A 20,151-nucleotide genomic window follows, 5' to 3' on the forward strand; every position below is an offset into this window, starting at 1 on the left:
ATAAACCAGATGAGTCAGGACCCTGCAACAGAAGGTAAATTATTCTCAAATATTTTATATTTGTGCTTTAACACATGATTAGCCAAGAAAAAATGAATGCCCAAGTCTGAGAAGTAACTGACAAAAGACTGAAGGGAAAAACGAGAATCCTTAATTTTAATTTTATTATGGTGTAACCAGCTGTAAGGAATTACTGGTCTGAAGCACAGTGTGCAATTGTCCTATCCTAAACATTTACTAAAGCCTATAATTCAGAATGATCCTGACTAGTGAAGTCACCATTGGCAAGCTATGATTTTTATTTTTTTTTAAGAAGTCTACATTTCTCAGCAATTAGCACAAACATAGGCACAGCCTATGCACAGATATGCTCAAGCATTTCTGGACACTGCATTTCTTTAATGCCAGCTGCCTTTGACTCTGAGGTCAAAAAAAATGCAGTAAGTTCTGGACTGATGATACTTGATAGTTTGCTGGTAAGCAAAAGAATCTCTATTTGAAATCAAATGGCATCAATATGTATTATTTCCTAAATGCAGGGCAGAATGCTTGCTACTAATGTGAGGATAGCTTAAAAGAAAGAATTACCACGATCTTACGCAAAAGTACTAAACACAACATGAAGTAACTATGCTAACAGAAAAGGAAAAAAAACCCCAAACACAGTAAGATACTTAATAAATTAAGCTACTTTCACACTAGGATATTATGTACTACCAGGCAGCTGATTTTTTGAGTGAAGAGACTCATCAGGTGCCTAATAAGAGAAGATTCTTGGCACAGCTCCATCGCCGTTCAAATTGATGTCATGGTTAACAAGCTGGCTACCATACAAGGGCAATCAGGCTACTGGTATTCCAGATTACTCACTAATGGCTTCAGCAGCTTAACGAGTGCCAAAGACACAGTGCCATTAATTGGGCGAGAGAGAGGAGGAAAAAATATCCAGGAAGGAGGTAAGATGCCATTCACCTCCTGAGCAGCACAGCACCAAGTTGTCCATTAGCACAGCCTCCACCGAGGATCCAAACTAGCAAAAGAAAATGAGACGGGCAGACTGAGGAGCAAAAGGGAATTTCAGACCCAAGGCACAGTTCTTCACTGTAAAGAGCTGTTTCGTCCGCCTGTTGGGTGCCAAGGCAGATGGAGGCCAACCCTCGTGCCACCGAGCACCCCGCCATACTGCCCAGCACACCTGGACACCGGGCTGGCCCCAGCAAAGGGGCGGTGGGCACCCGTCCTGCATGTGCTGGCTTCTCCTAAACCACCACCAGCTACTACGGTCATTCACTCAGCAGGGAAGAAGCTGAACAAGGCTGATTAATGATAAAAATACTTGTCTTTCTAAAAATTTATTTTTAGGTCAAAGTGAATCACAACTTCCTGCCCCTCCCTCTCCCCTCCTGTGAAGACAAAGTACCTCCAGATCAATGTCTTTTTTCTTTTTGAGCATCAAGAGCGTAACACATTTCAACTGCTGCTAATACAGGTTTTACAGTGATGATTTTGTCAGGAAGAGATAGTTTATGCAACTCCTTAAAGAGCAAAAAGGAAAGATCCCACATACAAATGCAGATAAACTTTTGGAATGTAAACATGTAATATACATAATTGCTGCACTATCAAAAGTATTACGCATTTATCAAAACAGTTGAGCATAACACTTTCCAACACATATTTGATATGGCCCAATCATAATTTGCAGGGAGACTGTATACCCTATAAGGGTAACTGTATACCCCTATAAGATAATCACTCCTGCCGTAACTTACAGATGCATTTGACAATATTGATGCCAAAAAAGGAGAGTTTAGTATAATTTTACCCATACTCTGCTGATTTTGATACTTGGCTTAATTCACTCGATACATTCTATAAAGGTATGTAAACAGTCCTGATTTAAAGACCAGAGAGATTTAAATGAAATCAACAGATCTGGACTGGTCAGTGTTAATGTCTTCATTAACTCAGATACCTTATTTATCCCTGAGCACCTTAAAATTGTTCCCCCAAATCACACTGAAGAACATGTAACTAGTTCACAAGAACGTAAAACTGCATTTGGATAAACCTGTGTCTTACAAGTCTCATTTTCCTTCACTGGTTTAAAAAAAAAACAACAAACCAACCAGAAAACGTGTCCCCTCCCCTTTGTTTTTTACATGTACTACAATACCTTTAAAAAAAAATTCACCCTATCAAACAACATCACCTACAGACACACTACAGACTACAAAAATATTGCATAGGAGTGTCAGTGGGCATAGTCTCACAACATGAGAGAAAATGCTAAGTTTTCTTTAAAACATTATGGCAACATTCTAATTTATTTTCCTTTTAAAAATCAAGTGGTTTCACTTTATTTCAAAATTGTACAAAATGGCCATGGCTGTTTATAAAAAAAAGTCTCTGTCTTGAGAATATGTGAAGTCTCAGGTGCATTAACAAAAGACCTGGAACTATTCACAGTGCAGCGGAAAGCTTCTTTTGAGGCAGAAACTACAATTCATCCTTCTTCTTTCCTACTCTTTCATGATCTCTTTCTCTCAGGGTTCGCATGAAAGTGGTGAATCCGGACTCCTGGTTTTGGAGAAAGAAAAATATGGGTCATATTTTTACAAACAAACCAAAACAATGTGTCAAGAACACTGTTAGTCTCCGTATCCCACAGCAGAATATAAACTAAAGAGTGGTTATTGCTTCTGCATTGCCTCATAGTGCAGTGCTCTGGTCCAGTGCTGCTCCACTGCAATGCAAGGGGAAAATATCCATGCAGATTCCACATGTCAAACTTTGAAGAGATGGGACACAGAGAAAACAGCCCCTAAAACTCACAGGACAAGGTAAAATCTGTCCATAGAAGTGCCATTGATGCCCTTTTGTCAAAAACACTCAAAGACATTTTCAAGCTGCATTTGTATGCTACATGGGTCATTTTGAAAGCAGTTCGTGGATCATTTGTTGGCTATACCCACATTTGCCACCATTCCTCATCTCTTAACAGTTTTGCTCATGATCTTCATCCTTTTCCACATATTCAGATGATGGGAATTAAATTTTTTCAAGTTACTATCAAAATTATTGTCAAACAATTTCCAACCTGGATGCCTAGATGCCGATCTCCGTATTTCAACAACTTACGATTTCTGATCATCTAAGGCTGTTGGATGCCTGCGGTTTCCTTTTCCAAGGAAAGCTCTGAACACAATTTGCAGGCAAGTAACACTGATCCCACCCAATGTGACCATTTTTACTTTTAAGCAGTCCCAAACCACACAAGTGAAAACTGGTGATAAAGAGGGAAAATACAAAGAGGTAGAGAACAACAAACAGGAGTTTGACTTAAAACAATGTTGCGGAACAACAAAAAACAACGCAAAGAAAACAAAATAAAACAAAACCAAACCCCAAAGCTGGGAAGCTTTTGAGAAGGCTGAACAACAAAACAACTCTTCTAAAACTATTCACTATTCTTCCACTGAAAAAAAGTGAAGTGGCAAGTTTTGGCCATATGTCATCTGGAGACAACTGGCAATCAACAGCCCCCATGAAAAGACACCAGTTTTCAAAGCTGTGTGTCTGGAAGTCATTTAAAGTTCACTTGATCAGAGGGCGTCCTCACTCTTCCTTGCTTGAGCTGCTTGGGGTGAAACACCCTACAGTCTCTACTCTGGAACTGCAGTTCCCTTGGAGGTGTGGAGGACCCCTTACAGGCTACCTCTGGGGGTCATGCTCTTCCCCATAGCCAGGGTTCCAGTGTGGGGTGGCAAGGAGTTGAGAGCTCCTGCTCCACTGGCCATGGCTCCTGCTGTAGCATGTCGTGTCGCTCCCGCAGCAGCTGACATTGCCTCTCTTCTTCCCTGCCCATGTGAAATGACGATACAACTGGTGGATCACACTGAACTAAATGCTCAGGGACGTCTACTGATTTAGTGCCAGAATCAGAACAGAACACAGGTCCACTGGCTCCCACTGCTCTCTCCTGGGATTTCTTTTGCAAAATAGGAGGCCGTTGGCCAAGGTGGTTCAAAAGGTGTTGTCATGCTGATGAGAAGTCCTGCAACAGCGCAGTCCCTTGTTACTGAAACAGATTTGTGAATAGACCTGGGAACTCCATGGAAGGCACTGTGCTAAGCACTGTCTCCAGCGTTACCATGACAGATAAAAAAACCCTAATTTGATGCTGCACAAGCAGAAGACCATAGGTCCCAGGAGAGGTGGAGGGGGAACACAGTTGCCAGCAGCAGAGAGATTGTGATGTTCCTGTTGGGTAATTTAATTCTACCCAAGAAAGGGTTGGCTGCACATATGGGATTAGTCAGTCCACTTTCCAGCATAGGGATAATCATCTCCCAACTGCTGTGGCCTCAGAGCACTCCTGTCTTGCTAAATTCTTTTTATCAGCCACCACAGATCCTTCCTGTCATATATCATTCCTGTAAGTATGGATTAGAAATACAAAAATTGCAGCTGAAATTTTACTTAATTGTTGGCTACTGCACCCATCTTTACTGTTAAGAAAAGATCCACAATTGGAACTAAACACAGTATCCATAACAATGCCTGGAACAGCACCATAAAATGGTCATTACTGGGGTCCGAATGCTGGAGAAAACTGGGAGGTGAAGCCCCATGAAGACTTCCTTAAGATCCTGACTGACAAAGAACCTCAGAATTTGGCTTTTTTCTTCATGCTTCTCTATAATTTGGTGAGCTGTAATAGCAGCAATAACTTTCAGGCAAGGCTGTTCTATCAAAATCACTGGATGGCTTAAGACCCCAAGTTTTCTTGCAGACCCTAGCTTCTCCAGGCTATCAATCACTGCTGAGGAGTAACCTCCCTCTAGGAGGTTATGACAAAGAACACACACAAATAATTGGATTGCTCCCTTATTTTCAGGCACTTTACAACCACAGAAAGCATTATGCCATTTCTGCCCCTTGTACTCATAGCATATAATTAGCTGTCCATAGCAGGACAAAAGAATGAAACTTCAGCCCAAGGGCTAGATGGCACAACTGGTCTTTCCATCCTGAGCTCCAAGACTGAATCTGATTCAGGGCGAATGAGATATTTAGTTTCCCCCAGTCTCCAAAGGACAGCTTTGTTCCTGCTATAAAACCAATGGTCTGTCACCGTTTGGCAGCCTGGTGGACCTAAAACATGTTTGCAGTACATGCACGATCCACATCCAGAACCGATAGGAGTAAGTTCTGTATTTTCTGGCATTTCTGCACCTAGCAGCAATAAACCCTTCATTTTCACTCGGTCCAAATTCACTTGCAGACTTCAGCTTAAAGAATAAAATATACAACAAAGCATTACCAAATCTACTCCTTTTTCCTCTTCTCACGTTCCTACAATAGACCAAGTATGTTCCTAATGCAGAGATGTACAGGGGTGTGGTACACAATGATTCAGCCATATAAGACAGTAACAGAAGCAGTTAAACATCCTTTCAGCATGGTAAAAATTTACTCTGCAGTTTTCATTTGCAAGGCAGTACAGGCAGAGGAGACCTTCCTCCCTCTATCAGGTGATGACTCTTGTTTTCACTTACCCCTCTTTCTCCAGTATATTTTTCCACAAATTTCCCGTAGTTGTAATAGTTGAAGGTGGGGTAGCCATCAACCCCCTCCTGCTTACACAGGTCGTGATTCTGTCCTTTGGCACAGTCCACTGCAGCGTAGGAGATCTGAAACACAAGAGATCAGCATGAGGCAGAAGACAACAAAGCAAGACTCTACTTCATGGTTATGCTGCTGCAGCTTAGACTTAACACTAGGAGAGACCCAAGTCTTCTGCCAAAAACGCAATGGCTCAGCTGTGGAGGAAGATCACAGGGTGGTCATCAGGTCAAGGCACACAAATGGAAGAGCAGAAGCCTGCTCCCTCCCAATGAAATGCTGTGCTGCTCACACAGCACCTGGCCTGTGCAGCTGCAAGGTGTGTTCAACTCACAGAGCAGAAAATCACCTTCCTAGCCTCCCCATTTAGCACTGCGTTAGACTCCAAACGGGAAATCCAGAGGCTGTGTTAGTAAAACCGAATCTAAGCAAGGCGCTCACAGCTCTATCACGCTGCTGTATTTTTCCTGTACTTTGGTTTTAAGTGATGAACAGTGACAGGGTGACTTTAATAATGGTAACGACCCACCTAACCCAACCTCCTTCCTGTGGCATGGCTAATGCTGGGAAAGTTACCTCTTCTGTTCTTGGAGAAACACGGCTGGTCACTTATGCAGGCTATTAATAGATTAATGATTTCTGCCCCAAATAGCTTTTGTAAACTCCATTCAGTTCTCCCAAGGTCAAACGGACATGGGTGAGAGACCAGAGCACTGTCTACCAAGTAATGCACATAGAGAAGAAGGGTGCTTGCTTGCCATCTCAGCCTGGGTTTATGTTTCCCTTCCTGTCTTTTTTCAGTCTATCCTTTAAGGTAGGGACCACACGTTACATGCAGCCATTAGCAAAGTGGGCTTTAATTCCTTTTGAAGCCTCTAGATGCTACTGTCACACAAACAAACCCTGAGCAGGAAACAGCCTGACGTGCTCTCAGCCTGTTGGCAGCAGAGCAACACCCTCTGTCCCTGCCTGCTTCAGCGCAGGCAGTGCGAGGAAGAGCGACCTCACAGCCCCTCAGCATCAGCTCAGGCTAACCCTAGTTTAGAGCATTTGACATTTGAAACCTGAATCCGTGAAGTACTGAGGAGGGGCTGCATTTCACATTTCTGATGTTGAAACAAAATACAATTTATAGGCTTCTACTTAAAGCCGCCGAGCCCTCTGCTGTGATTTCACACTGACTGTTCCCGCGAGCGGCAGTTCTGGCTCTGAATGTACACGGCTGCTTACGCAGGCTTGCCTCACAGCCCTGTTACATGCTCTGCTGAAGAGCAAGCAGTTTAAGTACAAGCTATGTAAAAAAACAAATAAATTAGGGGAACGATTTTTGCAATTGTGGGTTACAACGTATTACGTGCTAATTTCATAGCAGACACATCTTAACCCGAAATTTCCGTTCCACAAGCCTCCTTCAAACAATCTGATCTAAATACCTTTTGCTTGCATGACTTTAGGGTTGCAGTTGAACTGTTCTTCCATAATTAAAAGATCACTTAATATTCCACAATGCCCTCCAGTTTCATGGTGACACTGTCAAAACGAGAAAACCTGATCTCATTATCCTAGCAGTAATTAAAGAGATTGGCAAAGCCAACTTCAGTTAATTTGCTTGTTTTGTTTTGGCTTTGAAAGCCTGACAAGACAATACTCAGTAAGATCTCGCTTGGGTCTATCTTCAGATGGAAAGCACTATATAAAGTGAACAGTGTTCTTACCTTAAATATTTGGTTTCTGTTTTCCCATTTAAAACATTAATAAGGCTATTACAGAAACAGGACTCTTGAGAGCTGTTAAAACCACGCATGATCACGCTTTGTTTTTTTTCCTTTTCGTAAACAGAAAGACTCCTACTCATTCAGGGCCAATTAAAACGAAAGGTTAGGAATAATACACTGCAAAAGAGTTTCATCGAAGTATTTATGCCTTCCTGACCTCAGCAGCCAGCCAAAATTTAGAGCTCTTTTGGCTACTTCTGTGTAAAGGAAAGCTTACAATGGAGACAAACTTTTATTTCATGTCACGGTATTAATGTAGAAAGAATACTGGAAGTCCTGGTTCCCTGAAAACAGGAAGAATAAATAAAACCGTTTTTTTCTCACTGCTCTAAATATCACATGGGGAGAGATTACAGCCAGAAAAAGGGGAAGGTATATCTGCACTCATCCAGATATTAGTAGCTGGTCTGAGGCATGAAACTGTTGTGACTTATGACCCATCTGTTCTTAAATTGTCTCTTGGAGATAAAGAAAATTAGGGTTTAGTACACTGGAAGGAAGAGGAGCCCTCTTTATCTGTACCTCTCTGGAAACATCTAGACCAGCTTTGGTTGGAGCAAAGAGCCCAATTTCATTTACAAAAGGCTTTTGTGAGAAAGGCCCCCAGTGAGGAGAGGGTGCACCGGAGGAATGCAATGCCATAAACCACTGTTAACCTTGTTCAGCACATCTTTACTTGTTGCCTCAAAACAGATGACTGATGAACTATAAGGAGGTGGCTTCTGAAAGAAATGCTTAGTAGTCTGCTTGAGATACAGCTCTCCTCTACAGCACATGGAAATCTAAGCTGGTCCATCTGTGCATTTGTTGTGCACTGAAATAATACACAAAGATCCCAGTCTAAGTCTGGCCACAACAGTCACATTAGCCTAATGCTATAGCTAATCTAATAGGTCTAATGGCGAGGGACACGTACATCTGGAGTAGCGTTTGGAGGACATGTCCATGGTCTGTCATTCTCTGAAATGCTCATGATACAAACTCCCACACAGCCCCACGGGCTCGCCGCTGCTCCTGCAAACGTCATTTTGAGCTCAGCTCTTCAGAACATACATTCCTGTTGGGTTATTTTTACAGCCAGTGAGAGAAGAGAAACAGCAATTTTCAAAAGCCTTGTAACTCATACAGACCTGAGCAAAATTTCATAGAGAGACATCTAATTCCCAAGACTGTATCCGAGGCTGCATTTCAAATGCCTGCTGCCAACAGTAGCTGAGTAAGAGTACTTAGGAGAGCTTGAGTGATTACTTTAGAGTGGAAATGTTAAGGCAGCCTAAATATAGAGGTTGCTACCATCTCTATGCACTCATTACCATAGCATCACAGTCCTAATTGTCTTGCCTGTCTCACAGCGGAAGATCAAATATAGTGCACTGCAAGAAAAGAAAAGTAATGCTGAAAAACACTTGTCGCAAAATGCACTTCTGGACTGAGGACCAATTCCAATCTCAGTTCTGTCAACTTCAGACAGCTGAACTCTGAGACATACCAGAATTTCAGGAAACAGCACCAATGACCTTTGCTTCATTCTGTTTGTGTTTTCATGGACCGTGACTATTAAACTCCATTTCTGGTAGAGCAGTCTCCTACAGTAGTTTTCAGTTAGGGAGAATTACTTCATTACTATACTGAAAGGCTGCACATAAAAAGATGCGGCCCACAAAAAGAAAGGCTTGCTTGAGTCCTGGCTCAAGTGAGCAGTGATACACTGCAGGGAGGTTCTCCTCTCATTTTCGATCTTCTTAGCAACAATCAGTTCTTCTGCATCACTAAAGAAGGAAATTGAGTCAGGAAAAATAACAACCCAACAAACCCTCTACCAAAACGTGGTTAAAGACTTCTGGAGAATATTACTCTCAGAAATTATCTTCATATTCAACTACCAGCAACAAGTCCATAGAAGTCCACCAGAAAGCATAGGTTAGCAAGACCTATATGCTTTGCCTTGTAAAAACACTAACTTTATTCAACCTGAAATTTCAAACAGATTAAGCATAAGACATCCCTGATATGTATCCAGGAGCCAAGACACTTTGCATCACCTCTCATCATGAGGGAAAAAACCTGTAAAACTCTGTGAGGGGGGGTGTCTGTGTGTGTGTGTGTCTGTGTACACACACACACACACACACCCCCATTATGGAAAAACCCAGTGTAACAGGTTTCAGAAGACAAGATTGATTTTATAAAGATTTTGACTGTTAGGGCTAAAATTTAATTTCTTGAGCTTTCCTAACTTTCCTCTAACCACAGGGAAAAATCCACTGAAAAAAACACTTCAGGAGGAAAACCACCTAAGTGCCATACCTGCAACATGCACAAAACTCCACAGGGTTATGGATTCTCCATAACCCAAAGCTGCGCTGCCTTAGATATTGACAATACGCCATTATATACAAGTTCTCTCCCCAGAGGCAATGCCATTCAGGTTTATCGCCATCTTGTTCAGTAGTTGTAGCAGGAATAGAATAGTTACCAAATGAAAAGATAGTCAATCAGAGACTGTGGACCCCAGAGGAAGTTCCTTGGAGTACATCCAGCTTTCTTAATGTTATTGGTAGTTCCTCACAACTGGTTTGCAGCTTATAAAGTTAACAATATTGGGTTAGTATGCATAATAATTATGCATAAAAATAATAAAAATTAAAAAATATTACCAGATTAGTGTGGATTTCTCCTTTATTCCATAGTCAGCATAGTTTAACGTGACTCTAGCAACATCTGAGGCTGGAAAATACCTTTATCTGAAAAGGGAAGTCCCACAGCAACATTTCATGGTTTTACCAAAGAAGTGGCAGCTTAACTACAGAGTCGCAAACTTAACTCCGCACGGCATTAGCGTGTGAGCAATGTACAACCAGCTCTGAAGAGCTACTAAAAAAGGAAATAGAGCATGGCATATTGTTCAGATTAAGTGGTCTGATCACGAATGCCAAGCTGTTGCAAAAATCAGAACTTTTCATTTAAGTGCTTAAATAGAAGTGGAGCTATGCTGAAAATGTGACCATTGATCTCCGTGTGCCTCAACTGTAACAGAAGGATGATGCCTTATTTTTTTTTTTTACTGCATAAGTGTTAGAAGGAAAAAGGACTTGCGGTATCATCTAATCATACATCAGGAATCACAGTTCCCTTCCAACAGAATTACGAAACAACTTTTTGCTCTAGAGGGATCTTGCAGGCAAAGAACACAATTACATCCAGCGGTTCAAATAGATGTGTAGAAAATTGAAAGTGGGATCCCTTGACCTTCCAGGTAACTCGTCCTTTCTATTCTTAAACCTCTTTCGTTTTAACAGTTCGTCTCCCAGTCACCATATGATGATATAGTAAAAATACCCCCTGCAATCCTAGTTGTTCTCCTGTTAAGATATGTACTGCCACACACTGGTTTATTGATTCAAGGAAATAAATCTCTCCTGGAGCTAATATTGACTTTTGTTATGAAAATGGAAGTGAGTAACTAACTGAATATTGATTTGAGAGAGGAATGATATATGATAAGCTTAAAACAAATTAAAATAAAAGTAAAATTGCAGCATGGAAAAGAATGCTTCCAAGCAACATTTTTAAAGTATAGTCAATTCCTGTCATCAATAGATGACAATTACCTGATTATTAGAAAAAAAAGTCTGTTGTTGCCAAATGTCTTAAAAGCACCTACGAATAAGACAGATGCACATTCTCTATGATTCCTCCACAGGTTTCTATTTATATTACCTGTTCTGGACCTGAACGGCAGTTATGAGCTGGCCTGCTAAAGCCTGTTGCAATTCAGCTACTGTTCTCAATGTGAAAGGCCTTGCAAATTGAAGATTCATTATTATCTGCCCTGATGTGCCATAGCAGCATTACCATAGCTGCAATTCATCAGCTATTCTCAAGGCAGGCCTATTTGCAAAAGGAAGATCCATTAGTAGGCACCATGATGTACAGTGCTAACATCACCATATTTAATGAGTCTAATTAAAAAGAAATTCAACACATACTTTTTAAGCAAAGAGAGGTCAAATTCTTGGCCAAAGTAAAATATTAATTCATTTGGATAACTCTGTACAGTGATTTGGTTGACATAATGATTTTAAGCCATGGTTCAAACTATGGTTCACCAGTACACACTGGGGACTCACCAGTTTCACTGCTGTCTTGCAGCCCCCCCACTAGCACCCCAACTCACCCCATTAGCTGCACCCTTTCCAGCAATCTCGGCCACAGCTGTTTCCATACAAACTCACTAGAACGCAGTTGCAGTGCTCTAATTTAGGTCAGTGCATTTATACAGGAACAGCCTTCTGTGAAAATGGAGAAGATTGGTCAAACAGCAGCCCCTTTGGGGGAGTTCCAGAGATTTGTTACTGAGATGCCTTGAGAAGTCAAGAGCTTTCCTTCAGCAAATCCAAGCTGGAGCATCACAAATCAGTTCCTTCAAGCTGAACTTCAGGATCAGCCAAAAGGCAAAATGCAGATTTTTTGAAGATTTAACTCGTGCCCTTTCAAGAGTCTCTGGAGTAGTTAGTGAATATGCCTTCCTGCTCTTCAATCTGTTCAGCAAAGTGACAATCCTCACATTTGCATGTTCTGACGTACACTGGTCATTGCCAAAACTCGAGCTGCGGAGCACAGGCCAAAGGCTTTCCCCTGGCAGCTGTATGTAAAAACCACAGCACCCCAAGGCAAGAATGCTCCAGATGGCTTTTTTTTTTTTTTCTCTTTTTAAATAACTGAAAGCAATATGGTAACGGCTTCACTGGACTAGCCTCTCCACTGATCTGGCCCTACTGGCACTGAATTTCTCCAGGTACATGGAAAGATGCGGAGTCTCTGGTTTTTGGGTTACACCCAGAGCCGTGTTTTGCAATAGCCACACAACTGCCCTAGGCAGGCGAGCAGGCTCAGTATTTCTGCTAAAACCACTAGCAGTGATGTGGCCAACAAGAACTGACATTTGGGGCCAATGTTCTGAGCACTGCGTTTTTAAACTCCAACTCCAGCAGTGCAGATGATGAAAAAGTACACAGCATTACACACAGCCCCCCAGGGGAGGGGGGGCTTCTGCGCCAAAACCACCCCCTTACAGTGAATCTGCAGAGCCAAAGACACATATTTAACAGCTTCAAGCTCTGCTCATCTTCAAAATTCCAATGTAAAGATTCAAAGTCTCCCAAAGGACACCTTTTAAGATACCATTTATAACCAATTCAAGGCTGGAATGTTTTTGATTGTTTTTTGGCTTCTGCAGAATTAAATGTTTAATTAAAGGACCACCCCTGTTGAAAAGAAGATACAGTTTAAATGCTACCATACTCTGTTAAAGTAAAAAACCTTTCTCCAGGGGAAGAAAAAAAAAAAAAAAGACACTACTACAGACTGAAAATGAAAATTAGTAATCTCTCCCCGTTTTTGAAAGAAGAAATACTTCTTCCCTCTTAAGCAGTAATTTTACAGAAGTTTGAAACCCTACAGAACTATGAATTAGCCAAAGTTTGAAGGCTCAGCTCAGTTTGAAACATGGGAATATGCCCAGTGCTGCTTGTGGGAACAGCCATGTGCCCTTCTGAAGTCTTAAACAGGTTTATTTTCTTTTCCACAAGGGCACAACTGGCAGCAAGAAGCACCTTGGCAGGTTATGGCTGTACACAATTAAATAGGGCTTCCCAGATAATCAATCCCTGGCACTTTCATAAGTCACTGGGGTGGAATAACATCATTTTCCCTAACTGCATACACCTCTTTGAAACTGTACCAGCCTAAATATTCCCTACTGGCTCTCCTGTTCCAACTCATTACATTTTATACCTCCCCACTTCAGCCTTAAACTGAAGTCAAGAGTTGCAACCGTCAATCTCTGCTCTGCTCTCAGAGTCCTTTCATAACCTGCAGTCTGAACCAAAAGCTTCACAAGCCTTCATTTACCACCACCACCATGTCCAATAAACCGCACCATGATTCAGATTGCTTGTTAATACATCCTGGGGCTCTAATAAGCAAGTTTCACATTGTTTGGTACATCTCCTTCACCTCCTCTGACTGAAATTTTAATGAGTTTAGGAGAGAGAGGCTTCACTGGGAACTACCAGAGAAGTGGGAAAACAAGGATACTTTCTCCGAGATCTTGGAAACAAACAAGTAACCAAAAGGCATCTAAGCACACAAATTTACAGCAGTAAGAGAACTGAAAGCTGCACGCCTCTAAATCTTCTGTGTGCCAGAGGGCGTAAGTGATGGACTTCTAATTTTATGCAGTCAGTGATATAAGAATGATTTGTTTCTTGCCAATCTGATGCATCTTCTGTGAGTTACGGAAAAGAGGAGAGGAAGAGAAAAAAAACCATGACAGAAATTCTTCTGTTATGGTAGCAGGCAGATTAATAGGGATATAATTGTTACAAAATTACCTCTTCATTTAGAATAGAATATAGAATAGAATAGACTATTTCAGTTGGAAGGACCTACAACGATCACCTAGTCCAACTGCCTCACCAATTCAGGGCTGACCAAAAGTTAAAGCATGTTATTAAGGGCAAATGCCTCTTAAACATTGACAGGCTTGGGGCATCGACCACCTCTCTAGGAAGCCTGTTCCAGTGTTTGACCACCCTCTCGGTAAAGAAATGCTTCCTAATCTCCAGCCTAAACCTCCCCTGGCACAGCTTTGAACCATTCCCACGCGTCCTATCACCAGATACCAGAGAGAAGACATCAGCACCTCCCTCTTTGCCTTCCCTCCTTAGGAAGCTGTGGAGAGCAATTTCCACATTAAATTGCCAAATCTTTTCCATGCCACACCTAAATACAAAGCAATCGTGAAGTTGGAACAAAATCGGAGCTCAGAATGAAATATGGTTCATGCAAAGATAATAAGGAGGTTTCTAGCTAGCTGTCTGGTTAAATCCAGTGGCTCAGATGTTTGGGTTTTTTTAATCCCAGATATGCACACACTCAATTAAAATGGTTCAGCTGATGCTAGTATATTAACTGGTGTGCTTCAGCCATCAGACGTATTTTCAAGGGAAAAGCACAATGGCCCGGCATCCTGGACTCAAGTCAGCCAACTTACAGAAATATATTATATTTATGCTATGCAAGCAAAGATTAGTTATATAATTGAGGTCTTCAAGACTGTCACACAACTTGTGGTTTCTCCACATGCACCCCAACGGCTGACAAAAGTTGAAGGGGAATGGAGATGAAGTAAATTATCTTTTATTAATCTTTAAATGAGAAAGAATGTGTTTTGCTTCATAGGAAAGAACTCTTACCCAAAGAATTAAACAGAAAAGACAAAAAATTAAGGAAAACAGAATAGCTTAAAAGTGTAACTCAGTTTGACCAAAAAAAGATACAACCCCTCAGATGCAGATACATTTCTATTAGTGTAACAGCAATTTTATCTATAAGCCTACCACCTTCTCAATAAGGAAAGCCTATAAAGTACAAATGGTGGAAAACATTCTTAAATATCTCGGAAATAATTAACAGCAAGTTACCTTTCGATCTTCTTTAAAGACTTCGGCAGCAGTTGTAAAATGCGGAATGGCATTTTTGCAGTGGGGACACCCTGTTTGATACAGGAAGAAAAAAACAGCATAAACATTAGTTGTAAATAAGATACTGGGACAAACTCAAGACACAAGGTGAATTAGTGGAAAATTTGTATTAAAAATAATTCTAGACAAGAGTTCTCCAGTTCTAGGAAGAGCGGAACAAGGCATCTGTAGATCATGTGTCAGCTACATGAACTTAGGCACGTGTTTAAAATCCTTCTGACTTCAGGCAGTTTAAGTGTATACTTACAGTTACATGACATCCCATATAGAGACCATGGTGCACAGGGCTTTTCTCTATCACCAGTCCCTTAAGATCATTTTAAGATCACTAGCCACAAAAAGACAAACTATTTCCCTGCTGCTGTACCTCCTCATGGGTATTACCACATAGGTTACTACCGCTGTTGCCACAGATACCAGCTACATTTGGACACGGGAATAAAGACAGCACAGTTGTGACTAGGAGGAGGTTGGAAGTTGGAAAGAAAGTCGCCAGGAGCTTTCAGAAGTGTTTGAGAACTGCCTGCGTTAGAGCCAAGCCATCGGGAACACAAGGGAGGGGAAGAGAAGCAAGTCCAACAGGATACACATCTTTCACTTAGGGAGAGCAGAGGTCCAGTCCCAGGTTAGGATGACTGCTGCTGGCCTTCCTGGAGACCTTCCTCCTGTTCACCACAAACAGGCAACCCCAGAAGAGTTTTACGGACACAGCACACAAGAACCCCACAGCTTTGTGTGGGAGATGGGCCGATATTCGTTTGTACTACCACAACGTTGAACAAAAGGCCAGTTCATCCCTTGCTTGCACTTGCATACACTAAAGTTACTCAAACATTTCAGAAGCAGCCACAGAAAGGGAACGAGAACTGCTCTCTTGATTCAAGATTCAGATGTGAGTGCTCTTAATGCAGAAGCAATGTTTACTGTCTATGATTAATCTAAGCTACTTTCAAAATATCAATACTAAGTAAGGCTTTGAAAAGGAAAATACCTGCACATGCGTAACAAATTACTTTTTTTTCAAACACAGCATAAGAGTTTCTTCCCAAGCAAAGACTCAGGACGCTATTCTTTGCTTAGCTGAAGGGAAAAAAGGAATGGACACACTTCTGTCAAGCCTGTATGACGCCAGCAAAGGCAAAAGAGTTCATCCTGCTATTATTTCTAGATAGGAACAGAACAGAGAACAGACGAGTTGCTCACAAGCTCTAATTACAGCTTCTGCTACTGTTGTTTACCAGTATTTCACAATTATGAACAAGTGGCTGTGTTACTTTTAAGTCAGTACTGAACAAATGCCCTCTTAGGAAGCTTGCAGCCACCCTCTCAAAATGCACTCACCCTTTTGGCTGACAAGAAAAACAGTATCTGTGAATAAACACTACACACCTCTTTCCACAAAGGAAAGGCTGCACACCCCTTTCATCTTCACCAAAATGCAATTTCATTGCTTACATGCACTGCTTTGAATTTTAGAGTATTTTTTTTCTTCAGAATAGGATTTTCAAAGCACTGCAATGACATACATGTGCATAAATACACTGCGAGTCTATGCAGTAACTAAGAATACCAAAAAATCAAGGGGACATATCCTGGGAAACTGAGGCACTTCTGCAAATCCATATTAATGGCTTCAAACTCCTTAAGCAGCATAATGGCAGTCTATCCTGATGACAGCTGTGTTTCAGTAGGGAGATAATGCAGGTCCTCTACAGCTTGCAAAGTGTTAACACTGTTGAGTCATTTGGCATTTGCCTGGGAGAAAATGGTCAAGAAAGAAAAGGAGGAGGAGGAAGAAAAGAAGGAGGAGGAGGAGGCAGCTAGGGTTCCAGGCTGCTCCCATGTCCATCAGTCTACTTCGGTGACCCATTTTCTCTCTCACCACTTGCCTGTCCTATCTCCTGATGCTGAAACGCCTTCGGGTCAAGCCTGCCTCTTGACACATCTTGGATAATTTCCTGTACTGCGGGGTGACTGCCTTGGTTGACTTACTAACACTGCGCTACACAAATACATCAGAACTGGTGACAACATCTAAAAAGAATTCCAGGGACAAAAAACCAAGAAAGATCAGGCACCCCTAAAGCAAGAACACTTCTTCTAGTCTACATGCTTACATGCTGTAGTTTACTGGAAAACACTTCCAACTGTTACACTAAACCATAAAGGCTCCTAAAAACTTAAACCTTTCAGGTTCCCCTTTCTACTTATGATCCTGAGCTTGAAATGTAGATTTCACCAAACAGCAACTTCAAACCCTCAATAAAAGATATTTCAAGAGAAACACAAGACTTCATGTCTTCTTATTCCCCTCTAACACCTTTATGATACATCAGTTGATGTGCTTCCCATCTTGCGGGGTGCTGGATCTACAGAGGATGGGGTATTTGATAAAGCCTCTCTCTAAGCCCCCACTAAAGTTGCAGCACGTAAGAGCTCTCTGTAAGTCATGCTTTTCAAGAAAACCAGAACGTGATTCAACAAATAACAAGCGTATTCTTTCAGACAGAAAAGTCCAATAGCTATTAAAAATGCAACCTGCCATTTTACAGGGGCCAACAGATAGCTGGTAAGAAAACAGCCCAAGCGGCTGTTCAGCTGGTGACTGCTCAGAGAAGCATCAGCAGCTGCTTAAAGTCCCTTCCACCCTAGCGAGTCACCACTGCCCATGCTACTGCAGTGTTCAACAGGTGGCATCGAGAAGAGCTTTGAGTGTGGTTCTCAGCAAAGATGCACATCTTGTAAGGCCAAAAGGAAGCATCTGATTATCTAGACTGTTACGGCATTTTGGAAAAGGCAGGCAAAACCAAATATGCTTTGAGGTTGTGGTCAACACCACCACACAGAGGAAAGGCGCACCATGTAATTCAAAACTACTGATAAAGGAACCTATGCTCACAGCTTTTGTTTTTTCCTGTTCTCGCTGATCTTCTCATCTTCCCACTCTAATACCAAATAACAAAAAGTTACCTTCATTTACCGATGTGAAGCTCCATCCCTCCTCCCCTCACTTCTCTCTTGGCCCAACCTCCTTTCTTTACTGCACTATGCTTGCAAAACTAAAACACAACCATATGGCTTTTGGCACAGCTGACTCTAAGTCCAGTAGGCATTTTGTTAGCCTTGGACATCCATCCATGGAACAGATGTGAATGCTATGCTGAATTCCCAAGGAGTTTCAAGGAGTCACCAAAAAAGGGGGAAGGAGCACATCATATGGAATAGCAGAACTTCATCTGTTACAACTTACAAGGATTGCCAAATGCAGCAAACACTTGGAAGTCACCCAACCCAGTCATTCTATTTAAAGCACACATGCCAAAAAAAATAAAAGCAGAGGTTGATGTCTTCATTTTGACAGACGGAAAACTTGTTCTCCCCATTCCCTCTTCACACCCACTATCACACGTTTATTTTAAGTGTTAACACTATCTTCCAGATTTGAAAGTGCAAAGAAAGGAAATGTACTGAGCACTGTACATGAAGATAGGAAGTGTGCAGGCTTCTTACAAAGGATTTTCCAGATGGGCTGCAATGGAAAGAGATTAAACTGGTGCCATCTGAAGGTGTGGGTAAGGCGTCAAGAATCAAAAGGTCCTGCCCCTTCTCACCAGTATTTATAAGACAGTAAGTTACTATGGACTAAAGAAGTGGAAAGATTCATTCCATTTCATTTTAGCTGAATAATTTGGGTGCTATGGTAGGCACACAGGCTTTCTACAAGGCCAAGAGGTGGACTTTCAATTGAGCAGCATTGGAAGTAGCACTTCTGGGAGCAGAGCCTTCCAACATAGGTCCAGAGCTTTGCTTTACCAATTTTCTTTCTTCGCTTTTACATCATTGTCAAATTTGATCTCCACAGGGTTAACAGCAGATGTGAAATGAACAGTAATTTCCTGTGCCTGACTTGAGAAATCTGAAAGAAATCTGCTCCTGGAACATCCAGCCTTTCCAGAGGACCTCGGCACTGGTGCTCAAAACCTCTAATCACTTCTGCAAATCTTGAGCTAACTTAATTTCCTAATGCAGAACCACACTTGCATCACCTGGCAGGGAAGCAAAAGAGCTTGACATCTAATGCACATGCAGTAGCATGTGTTAAGGCCACTCTCTGTTCCCAAACAGCAAACGACACAGCTTTATTACATCTCTGGCCAGATGTTCTCACCTCTCTGCCCTCAAAACTTTGCATTTTGGAAGTCCCCCCCAACATGCAGCCCATGGTGGTATCTGCTCTACCTGACCACTGAAGCCTGCCAGCAGATGAGGGCTGCCTGCTTAAACCACAGGTCTGTGGATCCATATGAGAACACCTACAATGAAGGGGTTCTAATTTCTCTTTGCCTTCACACTACAAATTTAAAATTTTACAGGAACCCAGTATTTTCTACAGGTTTTTTTCCCACCATTCATGCTGTGAAGTTGGTAAGGGCTGGGAAGGCACACTGCAGTACAGTCACAGTGGGCACTGTCACATTCCTCACCCTGAAACCCAAGCAGTTCTCAACTGATCCAGTACATGAAAAATATGGTTTCTATGGGTAAAAATTCAAGAGGAATGGCTGATGAACAGCAGACAAAGGAAATCAAGTAGGCAAGCAAGCAGGCTTCATTCAGACCCATTATCACTGAGGGGGAGAGGGAGTCAGATTAAATCTCCTCTAATTAGAGAGACATTTAAAGGAAAGCTAGTGGGTTTTTTTGAGAGATGAAGTGATGGAAAATATATATTGCCCAGCTTATTTTCTGTGGACTGAATTTACTGACAGCAGGAGCAACCACACAGTACAGGATCTTCCCTGGGTGTCTTTGAGGAAAGAACCAATAAGTCAGCATTGATTTGGGCACAGAAAGGTGTTGGAGAGGCCAGCACAGAAGCTGGCTTCCTTCTCACAGAAACACTGGTTTGAGGACTCTGAAGAAATAAAGAACTGTAGGGTTGAGCTGGATGTGGTTTCAAGCATGATGCTACAAAACATTTGTATACATGATGTAAAAGAAAGGTATCGCGTGGGGAAATAGGAAAAGTTACTAAATGCTCACATCACCTTGCAAACTTTTTTTTTTAAACAAAAAGCAGACTGAGGAAAAAACAATACAAACCCATTTGTCAGGTAAGGTAAGAAAGACACAAAACTGATACTAAAAACCAAGTACACATTGCCCCAAACATAAGAGTAATCAAGCATGTGTTGTGGTAA

The 20,151-nt window shown here is 41.7% G+C and overlaps 1 protein-coding gene across 1 annotated transcript in view; it reads right to left on the reverse strand.

The window, feature by feature from the left end:
- Positions 1 to 1,336: 1,336 nt before the first annotated feature.
- Positions 1,337 to 20,151, reverse strand: part of PDIA5 (protein disulfide isomerase family A member 5) — a 103,569-nt gene continuing 84,754 nt past the window's right edge. Inside the window, exons 15-17 of the mRNA XM_069780962.1 lie at positions 14,891 to 14,961; positions 5,562 to 5,696; positions 1,337 to 2,580 (exon numbers count right to left, since the gene is read on the reverse strand). Coding sequence (XP_069637063.1) covers positions 2,500 to 2,580; positions 5,562 to 5,696; positions 14,891 to 14,961 — 287 coding nt within the window. The 3' untranslated portion in view covers positions 1,337 to 2,499. The remainder of the gene's footprint in view (positions 2,581 to 5,561; positions 5,697 to 14,890; positions 14,962 to 20,151) is intronic.

This window comes from Haliaeetus albicilla, chromosome 4, assembly GCF_947461875.1.
Source record: "Haliaeetus albicilla chromosome 4, bHalAlb1.1, whole genome shotgun sequence".
Lineage (NCBI taxonomy): Eukaryota > Metazoa > Chordata > Aves > Accipitriformes > Accipitridae > Haliaeetus > Haliaeetus albicilla.